The sequence below is a fragment of the Amia ocellicauda genome, chromosome 9, assembly GCF_036373705.1.
Source record: "Amia ocellicauda isolate fAmiCal2 chromosome 9, fAmiCal2.hap1, whole genome shotgun sequence".
Lineage (NCBI taxonomy): Eukaryota > Metazoa > Chordata > Actinopteri > Amiiformes > Amiidae > Amia > Amia ocellicauda.
In genome coordinates this window covers 14,343,533-14,369,571 of record NC_089858.1, presented here as the reverse complement: position 1 = coordinate 14,369,571, position 26,039 = coordinate 14,343,533, and the positions used below count along the sequence as shown (strand labels likewise).

The following is a 26,039-nucleotide window of genomic DNA, read 5'->3' as shown; positions in this document are numbered from 1 at the left end:
TTCTCCCAATCCTCCATCTTGTAAGACGGGCGCATTTGATATTTTAGTAATTTGTCTATTTACTTTTCTGTCAACCACAACCGCAGTTAATTCACCAAATTCTTAACCATAACCATAACCAGGGATCAATCAGAGGCTTATACTGAAACACAGCCGGGGCTCTGGAGAAAAGACATTCATTGCAAATACAGTTTCAATGTTTATTCATGTATTGCTTGTTTGATTTTTAATTTTTTATTTGGTGAGAGCAAGATTGTTACAGATCTTGATGTAAATATACTCAGCAGCATTCATAATTTGCTTATATATGTTCAGAAAATCCATTCGCAAAATGATCAGAAATTTTTCTCCGTTGACGTCAGCATATCATCTAAACCCCGCAGACCTGCAGCGCGCCAGGCCCGGGTACCGCAGTTTCCATGGAAACCAGCATCCTCGGCGTGCAGTGTTCCAGAGCTATGTTTAACAATGTAGTATTTAAACTAAACGAAGCATAGAAAAACATTGTTTCACATGAAGTGTGTGAATACTTTGGACTGCAATGGTCAAATATCCATATAAACACATAGATTGATATTGTAAGTAGAGAGTACAAATAATGATACAGCACTAGATCTTCATGATTACTCTTAGTTTCTCAAATCAATCAAGTATTTCAACTGTGTATCAGTAAGCAAAGCACCTTTCATATCGAAAACCATTACTAAGTTCATGACAATTAGTTATTTCATGTCTCTGGGCTACACACCTTAATATGCTTTAAATAGCACTACAGTACAACACTGTATATAATAGATGTGTGACTCGGAACAAGAACCCTGGCAGTGGGGAAACAACAGTCTGTAATATCAGCAAAATAATATATAATAAAATAAATACAATTAGAAAACATCTCCTGAATGTTTCTGAGAAGGAAAACAGAGCATAGCTATAACATGATAGTACATTATGTTTACACACCTCTGAGAACAATTGAAATAGCACAAGATGATAGTTTGTCCAGCTGATTTGAATGATTTGACTGTTGCTGTTGCTTGACTGAATGTGGCCGGGCATCATTGATTGGCTGGAAATGTGTGATTAATTCCACTGCTTTACTCAAGCCAACTGCAGAAATCAACACTTTATGATGACACACAGACAGACACACACACACAGAGGCACACATTTCCACACACAGGTCTCTTTGTGAGCAGTATTGCCTGTGGCCAGGCTCTGTGTCACAGCGAGGGAGCAGCGCAGCTCCTGCTGTGAGCGACAGAATCAAAGGGCTGACATGGCTCTCACTGGCCTGCTCTGTGTTCGACCCCTCCCCCTCCCTCACACATCAATAGAGCAGTAGCCTGCACTGCAGCCTTTACATAACAGCCCCGCTCTTCACTGTGCCCAGTCGTACTCAGCAGAGCTCACACACTGCCAGCCAGCAGGCCTGCATACAGCACAATGCAGCTACCGCACACAGCATGGGGATCGGCGTGCGCTGACCATTGTACAGTCCGCACAGAGCAGCACAAACAAGGGCATCTGAGCCCTGCTGCACTGGCTGAACAATCACTGGGTCAACACCTGTATTAGTCCTTCAAAGATTTAAAATCAAACAAGAATCAGTCAATGGAATCCTAATTTTGCATGGGCTGGTGTGTCACATTTCCACTGAGCTGAGAGTCGTACAGAGTTCACGGTCTAGAACCCGTGTCCTTCTTCCTGTGGTGTACATGAGCCGAGAGAGAAGGGGAGGAGGCCCTTCCCAAGAGGAATGCAAAAACCTCAAACCTCTTCAGGCCGAAACGCTGCAGGCTGATGTGTGTGCTCAGCAGTGAACATTAAGCATGCTGCATCACTGTGTTATTGAACAGGACCCTGGTGTTCTGTGTCCGAGTCCCAGGGGTCTTTTCAGTGCTCAGCAAGAGTACAGAATTAAAAGCCCACTTCAGAGAAATCAATCTAGAGACACTATAATAGAGAAGGTGACTGAGAAATGCTCTCTACTTCTCTTTCTCGCTCTCCTTCTCACTGAGGGAACAGGAGGTTATTTTGAGCAGCTGTGAACTACATAGATGACCTACTTCAGCTGCCCTGGGCTCTTTTGAGTGCTGGAAGTCAAACAGCCCATTCCCATGAGTGCCCGGCCCCAGTTCCAGACCCAACTAGACCAGTACTAACACCAATACTAACGACACCAGCACAAAACTGATTAACACAAGGATGTGTTTTTCCAGGATGGTCATACTTTTATAAAATATATTTTTATTAAATAGATGCAGAAGCAGGAATCTCAACAGCCTGGAAACTATTCCACTTGCTTTCTGGGTGCATTAGAATGTGCAGGTCAGCTCAATCTGAGGCCAAAGTCCAGACTATAAAATTCCAGAGTTAAATCTATTTTGAGATGTAAATATTTAGGCTTACTGTTAGGTTGCAGTAATTTTGTGGCATCATTGGTTTAGATTTTCAGTCAGAATAATTTCCTTAGAGTAATCTATACTGTACACAGTGTTCTGCTGCAGACTGATAGTGTGTGCAAATTCCTGACGCAGTGGCGCTAGTGAGCATCACTGTTCACTCAAGTCAAACACACAGAATGGTCAAGGACTCCATTATTTCACCCTGAAGCTCAAACACACTCAATGAGCAGAAAGGATTAGTGTTCCTGCAGATGTGGGCCATTACAAACACCTGGTTAACCCATAAATGCAAGCACACATTTGCTGAGTGTATAGAAGTACACCCCTGTATGAAGGTATATATTTTTCTATGACAGACATACAACATCAATTGATACAAAAACAGTTTGCAGAAGCTGTTTGATTAAAAAGGGAAATCTGTCACTTGTGACTTCAGTTTGCAGGATCATGCCTCAGAGTTTGAAAGATCATGGAAGCCCATCTCACATACATACAGCCAGGAAATACAGGAGGCAGTTCCAGGTCAGTCTGAAACTTTTCCAAATGGTCTGTAGCTGTAGTTTCATAATCCTTGCACAGCTACATTAATCTCCAGGTAATGTGAAGTAAATTAATTGAAGAACCCTGTGCATGGGGGTTTCAGGCCCTGCAGGTGCTCTGTTGGCTCAGCACCAGAGTCTACCTGCTGGCCAGTGTGAAGAGTAGCACCAGCACCAGCACAGGCAGGAACACCAGCAGCAGGCAGCTGAGCTCAGCCAGGTACAGAAACAGCAGAACTGTCAGGTAGCAGCAGCGACAGTGCAGACGCAGCCCCCCCAGCCAGCGCAACAGCCTGGGGGGGTACCGGAAGCAGCCGCACACCAGCACCGTCCCCAAACGCAACTCTAACCTCCGCTCCAAAGCAGCGAACAATCCCCCTGCTGCCTGGGGAGAGGGCGGGGCAGTGGGTTGGTGAGGGCAGGTGGCAGTGGAGCCCAGCTGGCACACCGTGTCCTCCTGCATCCGCCGGATCTCCCACTGTGGCAGCGGCGTCTTCTGGCGGCACAGAGGGCAGCTCACGCGGCTGGGGTCGGCTGCCCGCTCCTGCAGCGCCGCCAGGCAGCACTGGCAGACTGTGTGGTCGCAGTTCAGCAGCGCCCTGCTGCGCTCACCATGGGCGTCGTACACCTCAGTGCAGATCGGGCATTCATCTGCGGCCTCGGGGGCAGGCAAGTGGCTGGAGGTCAGTGGGTCAGATGGGGTCAGAAGGGGTTCCTCCTCGCTGAGCAGCTCCCGCCCCTGCTGTGCAGCCCCCTCTCTTGGTAGAGCAGCTCCCCTGGTTGTGTCACACTGCCCTGACAGCAGGGCCTCCGTCGCAGCTGCGCAGTTTGCCACACAGGGCGGCGCGCGCCTCTCCGCGCTCAGTTCGGCGCGAGCTGGCTCAGCCCCCGCGCGCCGCGACCCCCCCGGCAGCGCCCCCGGCTCGTGCACAGCGCGTCCCTCTGCCCCCGCGTCCGGCTGCATGCTTTAACACCAGCTACCTTTCAAATATGTAGTAGATTAAAAATGATCTAACTTCATTTTAATATTGAATAGTGTAATATAACCCACTATTTTTTAATGAATGTCCATTTACTTATACGCATGATAATCGAGAAATATACTTATTAAAGGTCACCGCGCTGGAGCTGCCGAGTGCGTGTCCGGGTTGACGTGTCCCGCTGACCCGCCGCACCTGCACCTGCGCACCTGCGCCACAGGCCGCCAATCACAAGAGAGCGGGCGGGGCGTCCAATCAGCGGCACACTGCGCGGGGCGGGGCCGGGGCTGCAGGTGCTCATGAGAACATAAGACAGTGTCCAACCGAGGGGAGGCCATTCGACCCATCGTGCTCGTTTGGTGTCCATTAATAGTGATCCAAGGATCCTATCCTATTTTAAAATGTGCCCGCGTCGCTGGGGAGTTCGTTCACATTGTGACGCCTCTCTGTCTCCCGTTCAGAGCGAGTCCAGGGCGCGCACCGCCTCCACTGTGAAGCACGCGTCATGTGTACATCTTGGTTCTGTTGCCTGAATGCATTGCACAATATATTGCTAACTCGGGTTTTATTCTGTCGTTAAATTATTACATTTTCATTAGTTTTCTAATCAAGTAACTCTTAGATGTCACGTTCATATTTTAATATTGAAATGAAAAAATAAGGATATTGTTCAATAATCTATACAAACACACATCTATACATATACATGCATACACACAAGCATATACACTCACCTAAAGGATTATTAGGAACACCTGTTCAATTTCTCATTAATGCAATTATCTAACCAACCAATCACATGGCAGTTGCTTCAATGCATTTAGGGGTGTGGTCCTGGTCAAGACAATCTCCTGAACTCCAAACTGAATGTCTGAATGGGAAAGAAAGGTGATTTAAGCAATTTTGAGCGTGGCATGGTTGTTGGTGCCAGACGGGCCGGTCTGAGTATTTCACAATCTGCTCAGTTACTGGGATTTTCACGCACAACCATTTCTAGGGTTTACAAAGAATGGTGTGAAAAGGGAAAAACATCCAGTATGCGGCAGTCCTGTGGGCGAAAATGCCTTGTTGATGCTAGAGGTCAGAGGAGAATGGGCCGACTGATTCAAGCTGATAGAAGAGCAACTTTGACTGAAATAACCACTCGTTACAACCGAGGAATGCAGCAAAGCATTTGTGAAGCCACAACACGTACAACCTTGAGGCGGATGGGCTACAACAGCAGAAGACCCCACCGGGTACCACTCATCTCCACTACAAATAGGAAAAAGAGGCTACAATTTGCACAAGCTCACCAAAATTGGACAGTTGAAGACTGGAAAAATGTTGCCTGGGCTGATGAGTCTCGATTTCTCTTGAGACATTCAGATGGTAAAGTCAGAATTTGGCGTAAACAGAATGAGAACATGGATCCATCATGCCTTGTTACCACTGTGCAGGCTGGTGGTGGTGGTGTAATGGTGTGGGGGATGTTTTCTTGGCACACTTTAGGCCCCTTAGTGCCAATTGGGCATCGTTTAAATGCCACGGCCTACCTGAGCATTGTTTCTGACCATGTCCATCCCTTTATGACCACCATGTACCCATCCTCTGATGGCTACTTCCAGCAGGATAATGCACCATGTCACAAAGGTCGAATCATTTCAAATTGGTTTCTTGAACATGACAATGAGTTCACTGTACTAAACTGGCCCCCACAGTCACCAGATCTCAACCCAATAGAGCATCTTTGGGATGTGGTGGAACGGGAGCTTCGTGCCCTGGATGTGCATCCCACAAATCTCCATCAACTGCAAGATGCTATCCTATCAATATGGGCCAACATTTCTAAAGAATGCTTTCAGCACCTTGTTGAATCAATGCCACGCAGAATTAAGGCAGTTCTGAAGGCAAAAGGGGGTCAAACACAGTATTAGTATGGTGTTCCTAATAATCCTTTAGGTGAGTGTATATGCGTACACACACACACATATATATATATATATATATATATATATATATATATATATTCTATATATAAATAATTAAATAAATGTAATGCTCTGACAAAAAATATTGTTATATTATTTAGTATACATTAAATAATGTAAAATATTCATTCTTACAGATAATGCATTTATAAAAATAATTTCAAAAATATTTTTAGGGGGAGAAAAAATAATACCCCCCCACACACACACATACAGCCCAGCCAGGGAGCAGCCCTGCCCCCTCCTCATGAGCCCCAGAGCACTAAAGCTCAGTTTGTGCAAAAATCTCAAATGTGTTTTGAAATGGTGCTTCTGGTGAGGAGTCAGGTCTCTGTGGTAGTCTGGGGCCAGGGCCGGGTGCTCGGGGCTGGACTGGGTGCTGCCAACCATGGGGCAGCTGCTTAGATCATGCAAGCAGGGGCTACTGTATCTACGAAGGCTGTGCTGCAGTAACTAACATTTATTAAAGATGAGCATTAATTATATTCCTTCACTTGAGCTATTCTTTTGAATATATTTCCTGCAGATAAGGTTGACATTAATTAATTCAAATATGTTTAATATAACTCCAATCGATTTAGCATAATCAGTATAAATAGTATTAAACAAGCTATTGGTTTGAACATTTTGAGAAAGACAGTTCGATATGTCAGGTTAATAATATTGCCTTTAATATTGCCTAAATCCAATCCAATTCTAAGGATCTGTGTTAGTTTGGAGCTCGAGTGCCCAGTGCCAGGCTGGAGAGGAGCAGGTCGTGCTGTCAGTGCTGTCCTCTGGCTGCCGCTATTGGCACAGACAGATTGGGTAGCAATCACACCACAGTAATACTCACATTATAAACTGTGCGAGTCTGAAATTACTGGATGTATAACTGCCGAGGGATCAAAGAGGATTTACTGCCTGTCTGTCTCTGGTATATCTTAACTATACCTGCAAACACACACATACATTACATACATACAGTTAGGTCCATAAATATTTGGACACCGACACTATTGTCATAATTTTGGCTCTGTACGCCACCACAATAGATTTGAAAGGAAACAATCAAGACGTCCTTTAAGTGTAGACTTTCATCTTTAATTTGAGGGTAGTTACATCCAGATTGGGTGAACGGTGTAGGAATTACACCCATTTTTATATGTGGTCCCCCCAATTTTAGAGGCTCAAAAGTAATTGGACAAACTAACATAATCATTCATTCAACTGTCAGTTTCAATACTTGGCTGCAAATCCTTTGCAGTCAATGACTGCCTGAAGTCTGGAACCCATAGACATCACCAGATGCTGGGTTTCTTTCCTGGTGATGCTCTGCCAGGACTGCACTGCAGCTGTCTTTAGTTCCTGCTTGTTCTTAATGTAACTACCCTCAAATTAAAGATGTCTACACTTAAAGTACATATTGGTTGTTACCTTTCAGATCCATTGTGGTGACGTACAGAGCCAAAATGATGACAATTGTGTAACTGTCAAAATATTTATGGACCTAACTGTACATATATACACACATACATATACACCTACATTAATCTACTAATCTACCTACTAATCACAAAATATAATTTTAATGATGCCTATATATAAACACCTGTTCTAACAAAGCTAGGATGTCTGCCTACTGGTATGTGTGTAAATACATATATACTATATACACTCACACATACATATGTACATACACACATACACAGAAGTGTGCATGCTTACACTTAGCAAATAAACAAAGACACTTCAATAAAATCAGATCATTATGGCTTCTCACAGTTTCCCAACAAAATGCAATGTCTTTGGTGTTGCTAATTGGCTCTCTAAAAACACTCTGTTCTTCATTCACCCCCATCCATTACTGCCAGTTAAATGGAAGGAGAGTTGTCACAGTACTGGAGAAAGGAAGCCCACCTCACACCCCTCTCTGCGCAGCCAGCCCACCTCACACCTCTGTCTGCGCAGCCAGCCCACCTCACACCCCTGTCTGCGCAGCCCTCTTCTACAGAACACTGGGGGCCGGGCTTAATTAACAGCCCCATCTTAAAACCAGCACTCAGGCATCTTTCAGGAGGGTTCATGTTCAATCAGTCTGTCAGTTGTGGGTCAGTTTTCACTCCAGATGCTGAGCAGTGGCGAGTGATCCTGTGCAGGGCTGTGTGTTAATGGGCTCTCCACACTGTCCCACCACAGGAGGTGTGTCTTCCATCACACGATTGGCACACAAGTACAGATACAGGCAGAGTCACTGGTGCCCCTTAATTGCACTTGAAAATAAAGACTCTTTGGAAAAACTGTGTCTGCTCTGCCAGGGATGGGCTCCTTCAGCAGGCAAAATAAATTATTGAGGAATTTGATAAACGACTCAAGGCTGCTTCCACCGACACTCACGTCAGATACTCCTCCATCACAGAACCGCCAGATGCCTGGAGCAGGAGCCGGTGAGCGGTGCGGAACCGGAGAGGCACTGCAGCTGATCCCAGGACAGGCATTTCTAAACACACTGAGGAAGAGCGGTGAACTGAATTGGACAAATGCTCAGGAAAAGGAAAGGAGAGAGGGAGAGAGGGAGAGGGAGAGAGAGAGTCTGTAAGACCCTCCCTGTGTGGAGATCACCAGTCCAGGGACTCGTGCTGGAAGCGCAGGCGGGGGCTGTTCTCGCTGTAGAACTGGCTGTACCAGCGCCGGTGCCTCTGTATGGCAGAGTCCTCCTTCACCAGCAGGGGCTTGGAGACATACTTCTTGTTATTCCAGATCATCACATCGCGCTCGAACTGCAGGTAGGGACAGAGGGTCATGGACAGAGGGTCAGGGACAGAGCAGAGTGAGTAATACATTTTCTGTATTCATCATTGGCAGGTAAGGAAGTTTTAAAGCATGCATTTGAGAAGGGGAGTGCTTCTGAGGCAGCAGGATACCTGTATGCACTCGGCCCGCAGGATGAACTTGGGCACGATGGGCGGGATGCCGCTCTGGTAGAAGATGCTGTGAGAGACGCACTGCAGCAGCGGCTCCACGGGGGTCACACCCTGCAGGATCACCCCACGGCCCAGGAAGCTGTGGTCAAAGGTCAGGTACACCACACCAGGTCCCACCTACAGCGCGCCACAGCCAAAACAGACAGACAGACAGACAGAGTGAGGGTGTGCACACACTCCAAGACAGACAAACAGACAGGGAACAGACGCAAAGACACAGAGATGCAGCTCAGGTAGACAAGAGGTGAGGACTGGGAGGGCCAGCAGACTCAGGGCAGCTTTAAAGCTGGAGATGCTCAGACAAACTGTACTATTCAAGTTATTCAGAAAGCAAGCAGTGTGCTCAATCTATACTACCTATACTATATTAATTCCTAATTTGGGAAATGTGGAGAAGAGTTGAATAATAATTTTTGGAATCTCCCCCCACTGTGCCTACCTGTCTGGCCACCACGTCCAGGTCGAGCAGCGGCCAGCGGCGGCCGAACACGGTGAGTGAATGTTTCACCAGCATCTGGGAGCAGTGCCTGTTGGGCTCGGGCTCAGGCATCCAATCCACCTGCAGGACACAGGGCCAGGGTCAGCCAGGCCAGTCAGCATCAGCCAGGTCAGTCAGCGCCAGTCAGGGCCAGTCAGAGCCAGTTGTGATCAATCGGGGTCATTCTTCACACACACCTAGTATACCCCCTTCTGCTCACCTTCCAGTCATGCCGCAGGAACTCCCATGTCTTGCTGTTGGTGTAGCGCAGGTCTGTGCCACTCACAATGCCCGGTGTGTGCAGGTGAGCCAGGTGAGCGATGTCAGCCGCGTTCTCTGGGATCTCCTGTAGCCACACAGGGGTCAGACAGCACTCACTGACACAGGTACATAACACACCCTGACACACAGGTACACAAAACACACACACTCTCCCACAAATGCAGGTAGCCTGTGTCTTGCCTGGCATCTGGATGAAAAGTGAGAGCTTTTGTTCTGATCTTCCTTCTTAAACACATATCTTATATAATATATGAAGGCTGACCTCAATGTGGGCATTGATGAAGTGCTCTGTGCGCCCACGGTACACCCACTCCCCCCGACAGATCTCCTCGATCTCAGGGAGGCTCCAGGCCGGGTCCAGACCGTCGCAGTGGTACCAGACCAGCACCATCCCATTCACCTCGCAGCTCGTCCAGGTCCGGATCCGAGCGAAGTCAGGCACTGAAGCACAGAGAGGTATTAGAGAGAGAGAGGGAGAGGAGAGAGAAGAGAGGGACGCAGCATCTCTCTCACTAAGCAGTCCTCCTCCAGGGAGAGTGGGGAGTGGACAGGTGAGGTGGTGACTGTGCCGATTCAGTGCCCAGGAAAGACACAAGAGACAGGACAGACATGCGGGACAGGAGAGACACGCGGGACAAGAGAGACACGTGGGACAGGGCATCTCCTGCTGTGATGACCTCTGACCTCACACAAACAAACAGTAGGCAGCACAGTCTAGACTGCTGTCCAACAGGGCTGAGCTGAGCTTTACACACTATGTACAGTATTCAGTATTGCTGTATTGTAGTTCCCACAGTGTTGTTCAGTGTGTTACTGCATTTCCCCACAGTGTCCCACAGGCTCCAACAGTGCTGCACTGCGCTGGCGCTGCACTCACCTTTCTCAGCGTATGGGATGCGCACACACTTCCCGTCCTCCCCCCGGAACTGCCAGCCATGGAAGGGGCACTCGATGCACCCCCCCACCACACGCCCCCCCACTGCCAGGTTGGCACCCAGGTGGGGGCAGTAGGCATCCACCACATGGGCCGTGCCGTCCTGCGCCCGGAACACAGCCACCTGCTCACCTGGGGAGGGGGGAGAGAATTGTTAGATGGCCCTCGTCTCCTGTTTACAAGGACAGTTAAAATCATTCCAGAATAAAAGGTGAATTAACTCCCTGGCTGAGAAACATCCTGAACAGCAGCTCTCCCAGTGCGCTCCCCTAGGCAGCTCAGCCCACAAACACAAGTCATACCAGGACTGCAGATCAGGCTTTGCTCACAAGGTGGTGGTATAATTCCCATACATAATGTGGAGTCTCAGGAATGTAGTCTAATGTGGTCAGGAATGTGCAGGTGAAACAGCGAGACACACTGGGGAGCAACTCAGCCACATGTCACTCACATTACATATTTTTTTGTGTTATATGTACGTGTGTGAGCACTACGCTATTAGTACCACTGCACTGCCAACCAGTGTACCCAGTGTATTGACCTTCTGGTTACAAACCCTGGTGTTTTTCTTACCAGAAATTACATAGCAACACTAATCTATTGCTACAGCTCTTGTAAACATCATTGTTTGTTATGTACTGAAACTGCAGATGCCTGACAGGGGTCGAATATTTTTTTGTTCAGAGCCCATTCACCAACGTCACCAACCAAGTTAATGTTCAAGTGTTAAGGATTGAAACTAGCAAAGGACAACACCACTTTGGAAACTATAGTCAACATAACATTGCCCAGAATAAGACTAACAAAATAGTAAGTCGAAATTAACAAAACCTAAGGCATGGGAAATAAAAGAGATCATCTATTCAAAACTAAAGAAAAAAAATCCAGGGCAACCAATTAATATTATAGTGATGTTGATATGGAAAATAATTACTCTTTGTATCTGTATTCATAGGTATAATATATGGTGAAACAGCTCAAATGGCATCCATAGTAGCATCAATCCTTGTATCAATAGTTTAATTTATAAAGTGTTTTGGTGGAAATGTCGAATTAATCAAATAAACAGAATAAAAGCTATGAAGCAAACAATACAGTTAGCTCCTATAGCACAAAATACATGTAAAATTGTTCCATTGCCCTTCCCTAAGGATTGGCCAGGGACCAAAAGGAGGGATTTGTAGAATCCCTGTTAGAATCTGTGAGAATCTAGAATTAGACATTTTAATAAAGTTAAGAGTCAATAGATGCAAACAGTGTATGTAAACCGAATGGAAAATAACAGATATTGTCTGACTTTGTATTCTATAAGAAACAAAAGGAATTACTGAACAGGACATTGACATCTAAAAGGTGACTTTTGTATTCTGTGAGAAGCAGCAAAATGTATGTATTATGTAACTGGAGGTTGACCCTTACGACCTGGGGCAGGATAAAAATATAATTTGAGATGCACTGTACAAGATCCAGGAAATTGCAGGTGGCCACTGCACTTTCCATAAAAGAGCTCAAATATTTGGCAAGGTGTAGCTACGGCATTGTTTATTGTCTTACCAGGAGGAGGGACTGAACCCCCCCCCCATGAAGCGTTAATATGCCTCGCAATTTGTGTGTACGTGACATCTGACTTGTCCTCTTGTCTTTAATGTCACCTTGTGCATTTGTCTGGAAAATGTATGCATCTTCCAGTAAGCTAAACTTAAGATTGTTGTTGGTTAGAATTGACTGTATGATGTCATATAAACATATCTGCCAGTAAACATATACTCTGACCTTGAATTACTTTGTTTGTGTTGCTTTTGTTGTTGCTGTAAGTTTCCATAAGGAAACCTATATGGTCACCATGGTCAGGTTGTGCTTGAATAAACTACTTTGGGTGATTCTGCAAACTATCCTATGAGTGAAGATTTGTTTTCTTCCACAACTAGTTGGACAAAGCTAAACAGAGGACCATCAGTTACTGGTATAAATTCCTTTGAAAGTCATCCACTGACATAGCAACTGTTTTGGTACAATGTATCCAGCCATATTGCACAATGCGCTGAACAACATCCCTGCAGTGTTAACACTGAGTTAAGGCCAGCTCCAGCCACGGCTAGGTATTAGGGCCATGCATCTAGAGTGACCAGATTTGCCAAGCGCAATTGAAAGGCACGAAGCCCTCTAATGCAGGACTTTGCCGGATGCCAAGTGGGGTTAAATGGGAATCACATTCACTGCCACAGTTTCTCTGTTAAAAGCCAAAAGATGTCTGCAAACACTGGAATGCATAGGTCTCAAGTTTTCCAAACGTCAATGCATGAGATTCGTCATATTCAATAAATGCGGTGACAGCGGTGGGTAAAAGCGAGAGCCTTCGGGGGTATGCACGTATTTGTTAAGGGGGTGAGATTTTTGGACAAATGCGTGAGATTTAATTGACAATCCATGAGAGCTTGAGATGGAGCCTCAATGCACGATACTTGAGAGCTATGGGAATGTAAGATTGCAATCAACCCTACCGTTTCTGGTCAACACACGCAATTTCATGGGAATGCTTTTGCTCAAAAAGTGTTATGGTGAATGGAGCTATCACTCTTGGATTCATTGTTAGAGAAATTAGCTATCTTACCTAGGCAAGTCTTATATCACCACGCTAGTTAGAATTACCAGCTCACTGATGTGCGTACGATTTACAACTGCCTGCCTGTTGCCGTACTGTTTGACCAATCACATGTTCGTCAGCACGGTTTGATTGACGACAATTAACCCTAGCATCTTAACCAACAGATATAAAAAGCACAGGGTCTAGAATTAGTGATGGACAGAACGAGGCTTTCCAAAACACTGAGACAATTGAAACATTTGAGTCGAGGCTTTGTGAAACGCTAGAAACATTTACTCAACAGTGAAATCAGCTGGCAGCTGCAGTCATAGCAGTTATTGATAATCTTGCAAGTCTGTTCTTCTATTTTGAGTAGATTTCTGTGGATGAGCGGTTATACAGTGGTCCTGCTATCAGGATGACATAATATCGAATTCAGGTTTTTCCTTATCAATATTTTGCCAAAACGGTGGTTCATTGAATGATCTAGGATCTGTGTGAGACAATAAACAGAATGTAGAAATGGACACGTATTCTTCCAATATAGTTTCAAACAAGGATGGAGATTTGGAGTGGTTTAAAAAAAAATGAATTTAGTTGATTTCACTGATACGACTGGGAATCAAATTTTCAGGCCAAAAATGTAAACAAAAATCTTTGTAAAGTGTGATAGGCCTATTGTGCATTTAATACATGTTTGAGCAAGTGGGTTCATATTGTTGGTTCAGATAACGGTGCAACTGGAAATTATACATTGATACTGGGGGGAATTGTGTTTTTTTGTGCTTGTGCAAAGGGACAGGTGAGGGGGATGTGTGGTGATTTGTACTGAATATAAAACTGAATACTGAATATAAAAAAATAGGTTAACTATAAACAATTTTCACACAGCTAACTCTCACAATCTCTCAGTGATCTCACAAATCTCTCGCAACAACGTGACACCATGCATTCAACGTTTTTGGTTTTGTCACCTCGATTTTATAACCTGAGACAGTCAACTGTTTATGACAGGTTTTGTTCAATATCGCGTGACAAAAAGTTTAGAAAAACCCAGCGTCACGTGACAGAAGTGTTTTTGGAACACGTCTCGGAATGTTGTTCCAATACAGTAAGTGTTGAAAAGGTCAGGACAGTATCGAGTGCCGAGCAGCCCATCATTATCTAGAATTATAATTATTGGAGACCTTGTTTTGTTGAATAAAATGTGTCATGTTTATGTTTAAACTCATAATGCGGGACACTGTAATTGTTTCGGGATGTGGGACAAATGCTCAAAATGTGTCCCGCGAGATGTCTGGTCACTCTACATGCATCAGGGGCACTATATAAATGTGAGAAAGTTTCACTACATGACCTGAATTCTTCCTTTGATGTCCTCACAGAAATCAAAGTAATGGAAAATGTCCCTCACATGTGAGCAAACACCTAACCTGCTGAATCTGAAACAATTGCTGAACCGCCGTTGGCAACGACACCTGAGAAAGACACATGGTGACAAAGACAGGATCTTAGGGTGTGCATAACTGGCCTGGGTGCATAGCTCACCTGTGTGCATAACTGGTTTGTGTGCATAACTCACCTGTGTGAATAAGTGGTCTGTGTGCATAACTCAACTTTGTGCATATCTGGAGCAGTTCATGTCAGGGGTGTCTGATGTGATGGAGAAATAACAGCTGTATTGGAACTTTACTGATTTAATATTTTCCCTGGTAAATGATTATGTGTGGCTGTGCTAAACTCCTTCCTCAAGAAACCCACTTGCCTTCACTGGGGAGGGTGCACTGGAGGACGAGGGACACAATTGGTGGTGGGGGTGTACTGGGGGGGAGTTGCGGCACCTGGACTTATTTGTTGTCATTCCGTAACATGGGACAGAGGCCTCCAATTTCTCTGCACAAAGGTAACCAGGCAGCCACGTCAGCCCTGGAGCCAGGAAACCCCTTGTTGCCACACACAGCAGCTGTTTATTTAAACTCTTCTACTGAAGGAGTGAAGAGACACAAAGAAAGGCTGCTTGGTAACCAGGATAAGTTACCTGCACAGGGGGCAACACAAGCCCAGGAGCATTGCCTGGGTAGCTGTTGTCCTAGATACTACAATGGACTCTGAGGGCCAAGATTGAGGATGGGGTTCTCACAGATCTGCAGGCTAACATCGACTGTAGAGGGCAGCACTGAGCCTGTGGAGCAGGCCCGTGCACTGACCCCAGACACCAGCACAGCCTCTCAGGCCACCCATCCAACACACAAGGCCAGAGAGGGTCATAATAAAAACAACAACAAACCCTGCCTAAAATAAATAGCCTGCTGTTGATATTATTAAGCTGACACAGAAAGCTGCAAATCATGGTTCAGTGCTTCTGGTCTTAAAACTAGAGTTCAGACACTCCCCTCCCCAGACAATCGCCTGTTTTGTTTGCAAATGTCAGGTTTGGTTGTTCAGAGCTGTGTATCAGGGAACAATGGCAATACATTGTCACATACTGTTCTGAGATGCAGGACAGACTTGCAGATGCAGATTCCCACCAACTGCTACAATGAAAAGTGTTGCCCTGTCCAGTAAAAGAGTTGCCCCATTTCTTCATCTATAAGTTTGTTTGGCCCTTAGTGCTGTATTTGATTTGAAATCAAAAGTTTGTTCCCAATGGGTCCTGCAGTGAGTACTGTCCTGGACTGACCTCCCACCTCAGCACACCACTGCACCTGGCCTCACACAATCATGTGGTAGGGGGTTGAGGGACAGTCACAAGGCTATGGAGAGCCAAGACACGCAGGCTGGGCTGCTACAGGGCAGGGGTGGTGGGCAATTCTGGACTGAGCACAATCCCAGTAGGCACAGCTGACCCATGCTGTGCTCTGATTGAGAGGAGCTACAGACAGGCTCATGGACAGAGAGCCCAGGGGAGAGCCTGATGCTGCACAGAAGGGCACATTGATGGCAGCAGATGTTTTTTCTTTAAAATATTTTTATTTGTCACTTTGAACCTGGACAGACCCAGCGAACGCTCAGCCATCAGCTCTGGCGTCAAATGCCATCCCAATAGGACAGCCCAGCGACAGCAGCCTCTGCTTGTTTTGTAACAGATCTCCCAAAGTCCTGAATCCCAGAGGCACACTGGAAAAAGAGGAACTGGGTGTGTGACTGGCAAGGGCAGTGGCTGTGCTCTGGCTGGGTGGGTTTTAGAGAGACTGGTCTGGTGTCATGCCCAGTTCCCATGGTTTCCAGGGTTGAGAGGGTGGCCTGCAGTAGCTAATAACTGGGACATGAAGGGGGGGAGGTGTCTGCAGAAAGAATAGGAGGCAAGGTTGTGCATTTCACCCTGTCACCCCATATATACCAATCAATACTGGGCTGAATTCAATGGTTAATTCTGTCCCACAGTGTTCCCTTCTCCCACCTTTCAGAAGAGGGACTAGAAGCTTTATTCTGGAACAGAGAATGCAAACATAGACCCACCCAGGACCCAACCGGGCCAGTACAGAACCACAGAAACACACAGAGTCACAAGAGGCTCCCTTCTCATCGGTCATTAGGAGAGACACAAGGAAGACCAGTGACCCGAGCAGGACTATGTGATGAAAGAGCAAGTGTGTGTGTGTGTGTGAATGTGTGTGTGAATCCATGTGTGAGTGTATTTGCGTTTATGTGCGTGTGTGAGAGTGTGTGATAGTGTGTGTGGCTGAATAAGAGTCCAAACTGCATTGCTCATTACCAAGTATGTGCCTTAAACTGTGACATGAACTTGAGTTCTCAGGAGAGGCGTGATAGGTCGCTAAAACCAGGGGCCACCCTATTTAAAACATGTGCTTGCCACGGATAGCAGTGTTCAGAGATCTGTCATTTCACACCCAAGCATGTACTTTCCTATTCCAGGACAGTAAACCAATGTGAAAACTGACAGATTTCATGTTTTGTAAATATATACCACACACCACAGTTTATTATTAGTATTGGCAAACAATCTTTAGGTACCAATATAGTTTACTTGTTTCAATAGCATGAATTAGCCTAGTTCTTTATTATCAGTTGTTTGGCACTTTGGGTATTTAGCTCTGTTATTCAAAGTGACAATGATTAATAAATGAATACATATACAGTTCTGCTGTATATGATGTTTATGTTATTATAAGATAAATTCTAACCTTATTCCCCAGCATCAATCATCTAACTGACATTCCAAAGCACCATGTGCACTTGCAACATTCACCTCCACTCTCATTGGCTCAGAACCTCACATCCCTGTCCCCCGTCTCGATCTGCTCTGTATATAAACCCCCTGTCCCTTGCATTCTATGCTAAGTCTTGACTTTCTTCATAGTGTCATTTCTAAGTGGATTCCCTCTTCTGCCTTGTTTGAACGATCGCCTGACCTCCTGCCTGTCCCTTTGACTACGCTTTTGCCTATTCCTAAGTATCCTGTTTGCCAGTTCTCGACTGTTTCGATTCCTCTGTGCTTCTATGCACCTGGGTTTGTCCTTCCTGTGCCTAGTCTGACATTACAGCTATAATAATAATAAAAACAATAATAAATAAAATGAATAGTCCTTGACATAATATACAATAATAATTATTATAATTTAATCAACTGATAATTTCAGAGGAAGTGAAAGCACTGACAAAATTGAAATTGCACACCACATTCTGAATTTTTTAAAGCCCTGCATTAACGTCTTGTACAGACACCAGTACTTCATCCTGCTAAAGGTTCGGTACTGAAAGAAAACTCAACATCCCTGTACAGCCGGTTGACCAACTCCCCTCATTCCTGCTCTACTGCCTCACAAACCAGTCTGGCAGGTGGGCAGACGTGCGAGGGAGAAGGAGAGGTACCCAACACCCTGCCCCCCCCCCCACACATGCACACATACTGACTTCTGACCCTCCAAACACAATAACCAATACAAGCCGTTAGACAGCTCTTGAATCCCCTTGGCCTATAGTCCTGCCTCTCTGACGCTCCCCGGTTGACCAGCACTGGTCCTGCTGGTTCCCAATCCAGCTCGACTACATTAAAGAATGAGTAACAGTCTGATAGAATCAAACAGTAATGAAAAGTACAGCACCACCCACCCACTCTCCGCCTTCCAGCTGCCCCCCTAGTTCTATTGATGGTTTATATTTCATGTAAAGTGTGTTGCATTATTGATATGTCAGACGCTTTTCTGAGGCAGGCTCTCTCTGCTGAACTGACAGATTCCCCAAACCTGCCCTACCTGCCCCTCGGCTCTGTGGCAATGGGCCACGTGCTTTTGTTTGGCTCTGATCCTGGCTCCCTGCATAACAATTGCAACTCTATAACACATGCAAAAAAAAGCCAGTCTATATGGGGCACCAAATGTAAAACAGCAAACACTTTTTTCCGAATGTCATTTTTCACAGATTTAACTTATATCTTGTGTTTTGTTCCAGATTTAGTAAATACTTAAGCAGTTTTTTCCACATTTATATTTTGTTTTTGTAATTAAATACTTAAATAAATGCTAAATCTCAGTTTTTAAAAAATAAATATTTATCGTTTGATTAAATATTTAACTAAATGCTAAATCTCTAAGTCACAAAATAAATACACAGCTTTTAAATAAATAGTTAGTCTAAATCTAAATGTTAAATCTAAATAAAATGTAAAATCTAAATCTAAATGTTAAATGTGGGCAGCAGTGGGCGGCTCTGTTTCGGTGCATCTCCGGGGCATCAGATTGTGTGATTGTGTTTTCCTGATGCGGTCAGGGGATCTAGTGGTCACTGACCACTGAGTGGACACTGGCTCCCAGAAAAATACTGTTTTATTGGATAAGTATTTTACAGTCCAATTAAAAAAAACAGTAAACATTGTAATAAAATACAATTCTAAAATCAAATATGAATCGTTAAAATTTTAGTGATTATAAAACAAAATATAAAGTGAGTTCAAAACAATACATTTCTTTAAATTTGGCAAGTTGCCAAAAGAACAACAATTTAACAACTGGTTCCCAGTAAAAACTTGAATTTCCGCAATTTCATAAAAGAAAAACTGAGCTTTGAGCTGAAGCTGAAACGTTTGCTGTGGTGTTTATGCATTTCTTTCTGACTTTGTTTCTTTTTCAATGCAGTGTGCGGACAGGATTTCTTTTTTCATAATAACAGAAAAAATAATATATTGCACTCGCTGTCACTACACTACACCACCGCCATGTAAGGGATCACGCCCCCCACTGCCGAGAGGCTGACTGACCAGAGGGGCGGGACTGGATTTGCATGTTAGCTTTATGTTTATTTTGCAATCTCCACATTTAGCATTTATATGTAACTATTTAGCATTTAGATTGATATTTAACATTCACAATTATATTTAACATTTATATTTAGACTAAATATTTATTTAAAAGCTATATATTTATTTTGTGATTTAGGATTTAGTTAAATATTTAATCAAATTATAAAATTATTTAAAAAACGGATTTAGCATTTATTTAAGTATTTATTTAAAAAAAAACTGAATATTTATAAATGTGAAAAAAACTTCTTTATTTACTAAATCTGGAAAAAAAACAAGATGTAAGTTAAATCTGAGAAAAAATTATCTGGACACAGCACTGGGTCATCATGCAGCGTGATTCCTGTTCCTGTGACATACTGCTTATATAAGAACAGTTTCCTTGCGTCAGTCACCACTGTCTATTAATAGCTGAGACATAGAAAGAAAGGGAGAGAAGAAGAGGTAGGGATGGAATCGACCCTGGAAGAGAGGAAACCTTTCAGAACCAGTAACACCCTCAGATACACGACCTCTATAGCTCCTCAGAGCACACAGGCAGGCAGAAGAGCTCAACACACGCAGCTGCAGACAGGGGCTGGCTCTGTAATGCAATGCTGTATGTGTACACATATTTAATAAATATACAGTAATAAAGCATTTGAACTTCAGAGAGAAGTGTGGATGAGTTAGAAAGACAAATCGATTTGATCAGATAAAGGTCATTCGCAAATATGAAATACTTACAAGACTGATCATTTGAAGCATAGGTTGAGAGAACGTTTAATAGTCCCGTCCCCCCCAGTATGTGTGCCCGGCTCCATAGGCATAGTGGATGCGTGCCCCCCAATTCTGAAACCAAGCTTACGCCACTGATTTGAAGTGTCTGCATCTCTGTTTTGGGGTTTCCAGGTGGGAGTAATGCCCGGACGGAGGGGATTCCCCTGATGCGAGTCTGCGCACTGCGCCCAAACACAATCATTACTAACTAGAGTTGTGCTAGCTGTCCTTGCAGGTGCCCCGCCAGGAGGGGTGCACACATAGGGCATCGTGGCTCAAATACATAGTTCAACTGCAGCAGTCAGACACAGCGCTGCTTGAGCTGCTCTCAGATCATTTCTTATACTAAACATCTTATGTCACAAATACTGCGGCGGGGTACCTACCTAGGACAGTGACGCTCTTCACGTCCCCTCTGTCCAGCAGGTGGGAGTCCACCACCCGGTACCAGCCGTTGGGGTACACGGGGGGCAGGTCTCCGGTCTTACGCCGACGCCTCACCTCGTTGGCTGCCTGCGCTCGGGTTCGACCCTCCTCGGCCACGTATCCCACCTCCTCTGGCTTGCGGAGCAGCTCCAACGGGGCGAAGAGCAGTCGGTACAGCCAGCCCAGGGCCAGCAGCGACAGCCCGCCAAGGATGCAGGCGGCGGCCCGGGCTGGAGCTCCAGCTAGCCCGGATTTCCTCCAGTGATCTGGGTAGCCATTTCCCAGCAGCGCATCCGACAACTCACGGACATCCAAGACCAGCCCCACCGTCAGACCAACCAGCACCACCCCGACCGCCCTGAAGAGCAGCGACAACTTTCGGCTCTCCATCGCTGCGCTCCCGGGATCAGACCGGCGCTGTGGGTGTTAAGACGTCACGCCCCCTCCTGCACTACGCCGAGCTACTGCGGGGCAAGACTGGCCATAACACTGTTGCGGAATCGCCTGTCCTGCGGTCCTGCTGATGCGTGTCTGCCTGTGCGTTTGCGCTTCAGCACGCGACAGCCCGCAGCATCCTCGAGACCGGCTTTTATGCGTGGAATCCGGCACGCGGCGCGGTAGCCACGGCAACCAGGGTGGCACCCCCCGCACCCTCCAGCCCATCCTTACCGCTCCAGAGAGAGAGAGAGAGAGATGCACTTTATTATAAAATGTGAAAAATATGAACATTTACGAGCACAATTTTTCCCCAAAATAGCAGATCTCTGTAAGAGATTTCCAGACCTGCCAGACTCAGAGAAAGTGCCAGTCCTTCTGGGAGAGACCAGCTGCATATTACTGGCAGCCCAGTATACAGCTGCCTGCCACAGCCTGGGGGACACAGTGGACACTCAGTCCACTCACACGGGGGACACCCCTGGACACAGGCAATGACACCTATGCTACACCCAATTATTACTATCAATATCAATTTTGTCTCTCTGAACTATGATTTAATTGTATTAATTGAAATGAATCAGTTAATTGTTTAACATACATATTGTGTATTTATGTATGCAAATGTGCATGTATATGTTCAAAACTGTAGTTTATCACCATTGCTTTGGCAATACTTCGTTTTGGTCATGCCAATATAAAGCACGTTGAATTTGAATTTTAATTGAGAGAGAGAGAGAGAGAGAGATGGGTACATAAATGCATGCTTTAAATAGAAGAAAAAACAGGATTGAAAGAGAAAACACAGATGAATGACAAACTGGCAGATGCGACATCAGTACATATGTCGACGCAATACTCGCACCAGTGTGTACATAATTGCATTTGTTCTGTAAATGGCTGTACGGGGTCTGTGTGTTGCACTGAGAAGAAAGATGACCCATTGTTAATAACTTCTCTAAATTCGCCTACATTGGTATCTGTCACATATCTGGATTTTAGTTTAGTACTTCGTTACATTGCCATTGCTGATCTTCTTTGAACTGTGCATGCGTGTATAACAGAGTAGCTTACATAAATACTTACACACACACTATGTTTATCACAAAAGGCAACACACAGAGACGCACACAGCGCACTTTAGTCGCCCCCTAGTGCTTGAAACGAAGCACGGAACTAACTGCTGCCCCAGATTTGGGATTTAAACGTAGCGTAGTGGTCTTAAGAAGCATGCATACTCTATTTTCCAGAAGTCATTTACAATTGTATGAAGTGTAAGTTGTTCTCTGTTCAACTATACATGACAGTAACATGTCTTAAGTGTGTTGAACACTATTTTCCTAACATTGTTGCAAATAGAGGGTGTGCATACTTCCAACTACACGTTTACACATATAATTTCTATGAAACCATAGACCTATTGGTGAATGAAGTACTAAAAAATAAAACAGACCTATTTGGCACACACAAGAAACCTGTGTCATGTAGAAATAATATATGGGACCACATATCCAAAAAAAAAGAAAAACAAAATCCAAGGGGCAAATACAAGAACACGACGTGACAGAAAAAAATACAATAATAAAAAAGTTCGCTTGTTTCGTTCGTCCGTTGCTGAGTTCTCGGGAAAGTAATGTAATTGCCTGCCGTCTCCCTGAAGCTGCTGTCGCTTGATGAAGCACGCATGATTGCCCACTTGCCCTTAGCTCTTCACTACGACTTCGTGTCTTGTCTGCACTTATTAGCTATTGCAATCTAGGATGTAGGACTTGTATTTTGTATTAACTGTATATTTTTCCTACGCACTTGTAACTGTATTATGTTTATGATATGTAATGTTATACTGTATTATTGCACTTTTGTAATGCTCTGCTAAGAAATAAATAATAGCCTAATAATAATAATTTTCTGGTTCACCATACTGATCCCCTCCCAGTCTCTGGCACGATCCAGCAGCCTAAATTCCCAGTGCCATTTGGACTTAAATATGCACCAGTACTGTACTCTATTATTGCACTTTGTATTGCTCTTATATTTTGTAAGTCGCCTGGATAAGGGCGCAAAATATGGATACAATGGTATAGTGTGGTGTACCATGGTACAAACATGGTACTATATTTAAAAGTGTTGCATGAAAAAACATGGTAAAATGTGGTCAAATCGAAGTTAAAACATGGTAAAGTACAGTATCATGGTACACGAAAAACAAAAAACAAAAAATACATACAATTCCCCTTGTACAAAATAAAACGGTAGCAATCCAATTAAACCGAAAGTGCAATGGTGCTGGTTTCTTCTCTCAGGTCAATCCAGGACAGGACCCGAGTGAACGTCTTTGAATGGCCGCCATATAAGCTGCAGCCCAGGCCCTCGGCCTTCAGGGGGCCTCAGCGAGTCTGGCTGTCAATGTAAATTTTACTTTGTCTAATAAAAATATGTTTTGCATTTCTCAATTGTGTCATTCAGTGTGCACCATAGTAGGTTAATGCTCGCTAGCTATTGGATACAGGTTGAATTATTATTCCCTCTACTAACGTTAATAGCTAGCTAGTTACCAAGTAAATCTGAGGGGGAGAAACAGAAGAGTTAAATATCAATCCCGGGTTTGTTACACGATACACGATAGCTGGGCATACAAATAAATAAGCTAGAGCTGAGACCTCAATGGGTGAGCAGTGGCTTAAACACCTTACTCTGATGTCAACTGAATATGACCTATTGCGTGAGTTGGACTTCAAAAACGAAACTCATGAGTTTGCATCAGGAGAAATAAATGTTGTGCAATGGTGAGTCAAATTTAGGCTAATCCACATTAACAACCAGTTACTGCAATGCCGCACTCTCTGGCTGATTGCTACACACACACGCACACTGTACTACTCTCTGACTGTTTGATGCATGTGCTGTTTTGAGGTTTAAAAAAAAAAAAAAAAGTCAACAAAATTACACAATCCCACTGTGCCAAACTGATAGAAACATATTAGAAAATCTCAATTGCTGCCAAAGTACTGACTGAATAATTATACAATCAGTAAATGTCAATGTATTTCTTTGCAGGTATGGTGACATTCATCCTTCATCAGATATAATTTTGAATAAACTTTGGTATACATTATTTGTAATTCATTAAAATGTAATGTTTTTGTTATGGTGGTGAAATATTTTCAAGGTACTGTACACACGTGTACACACACACATACTTTTTTCCCTCACTGTATTTGATCCCCTGCTGATTTTGTATGTTTGCCCACTGACAAAGAAATGATCAGTCTATAATTTTAGTGGTAGGTGTATTTTAACAGTGAGAGACAGAATAACAACAAAAAAATCCAGAAAAACGCATTTCACAAAAGTTATACATTGATTTGCATGTTAATGAGGGAAATAAGTATTTGACCCCTTCGACTTAGTACTTGGTGGCAAAACCCTTGTTGGCAATCACAGAGGTCAGACGTTTCTTGTAGTTGGCCACCAGGTTTGCACACATCTCAGTAGGGATTTTGTCCCACTCCTCTTTGCAGATCCTCTCCAAGTCATTCAGGTTTCGAGGCTGACGTTTGGCAACTCGAACCTTCAGCTCCCTCCACAGATTTTCTATGGGATTAAGGTCTGGAGACTGGCTAGGCCACTCCAGGACCTTAATGTGCTTCTTCTTGAGCCACTCCTTTGTTGCCTTGGCTGTGTGTTTTGGGTCATTGTCATGTTGGAATACCATCCACGACCCATTTTCAATGCCCTGGCTGAGGGAAGGAGGTTCTCACCCAAGATTTGACGGTACATGGCCCCGTCCATTGTCCCTTTGATGCGGTGCAGTTGTCCTGTCCCCTTAGCAGAAAAACACCCCCAAAGCATGTTTCCACCTCCATGTTTGACGGTGGGGATGGTGTTCTTGGGGTCATTCCTCCTCCTCCAAACAAGGCGAGTTGAGTTGATGCCAAAGAGCTCGATTTTGGTCTCATCTGACCACAACACTTTCACCCAGTTCTCCTCTGAATCATTCAGATGTTCATTGGGAAACTTCAGACGGGCCTGTACATGTGCTTTCTTGAGCAGGGGGACCTTGCGGGCGCTGCAGGATGTCAGTCCTTCACGGCGTAGTGTGTTACCAATTGTTTTCTTGGCGACTATGGTCCCAGCTGCCTTGAGATCATTAACAAGATCCTCCCGTGTAGTTCTGGGCTGATTCCTCACCGTTCTCATGATCATTGAAACTCCACGAGGTGAGATCTTGCATGGAGCCCCAGACCGAGGGAGACTGACAGTTATTTTGGGTTTCTTCCATTTGCGAATAATCGTACCAACTGTTGTCACCTTCTCACCAAGCTGCTTGGTGATGGTCTTGTAGCCCATTCCAGCATTGTGTAGGTCTACAATCTTGTCCCTGACATCCTTGGGCAGCTCTTTGGTCTTGGCCATGGTGGAGAGTTTGGAATCTGATTGATTGATTGCTTCTGTGGACAAGTGTCTTTTATACAGGTAACGAGCTGAGATTAGGAGAGTCCCTTTAAGAGAGTGCTCCTAATCTCAGCTCGTTACCTGTATAAAAGACACCTGGGAGCCAGAAATCTTGCTGATTGATAGGGGATCAAATACTTATTTCCCTCATTAACATGCAAATCAATTTATAACTTTTTTGAAAGACTGATCATTTCTTTGTCAGTGGGCAAACGTACAATATCAGCAGGGGATCAAATACTCCCCCCCCCCCCCCACTGTATTTGCGTGTGTGTGTGTAAAGTATATGCCAAAACATATAAGATAGTATAACATAATATTATCCTTGATCACCACTCCTGACCACCCGGCTTCTTCAGATTTCCATCAGACTGGCTTAAGCCCGAACGACTGCGATACATTTTACAGTAGGCATATGTAACTGTTTTGCATTGAATTTGATTTAAATTGCGCTTACATCAATTAAGGGTCTTGTAGACTTCTAATCTAAGTTCCATGATTATACTATTCATGTTCTGTAATAAAGGCTATTCTCGTAACGCTGTTTGGCTAATTAATATTCTCTAACTG

At 44.5% G+C, this 26,039-nt stretch overlaps 2 protein-coding genes across 2 annotated transcripts; both read right to left on the bottom strand.

The window, feature by feature from the left end:
- Positions 1-186: 186 nt before the first annotated feature.
- rnf224 (ring finger protein 224) lies at positions 187-4,645 on the bottom strand. The gene has a single exon (XM_066713348.1). The coding sequence runs from the start codon at positions 3,906-3,908 to the stop codon at positions 3,084-3,086; it is 825 nt and encodes a 274-aa protein (XP_066569445.1). The 5' UTR covers positions 3,909-4,645; the 3' UTR covers positions 187-3,083.
- A 1,898-nt stretch (positions 4,646-6,543) lies between these two features.
- Positions 6,544-21,147, bottom strand: LOC136758737 (cholesterol 7-desaturase nvd). The gene is made up of 7 exons (XM_066713347.1): positions 20,540-21,147; positions 10,495-10,683; positions 9,880-10,058; positions 9,556-9,681; positions 9,297-9,416; positions 8,798-8,974; positions 6,544-8,653 (listed from the first exon to the last, which is right to left on the bottom strand). The coding sequence occupies exons 1-7, from the start codon at positions 20,967-20,969 to the stop codon at positions 8,492-8,494; spliced, it is 1,383 nt and encodes a 460-aa protein (XP_066569444.1). The 5' UTR covers positions 20,970-21,147; the 3' UTR covers positions 6,544-8,491.
- Positions 21,148-26,039: the final 4,892 nt, after the last annotated feature.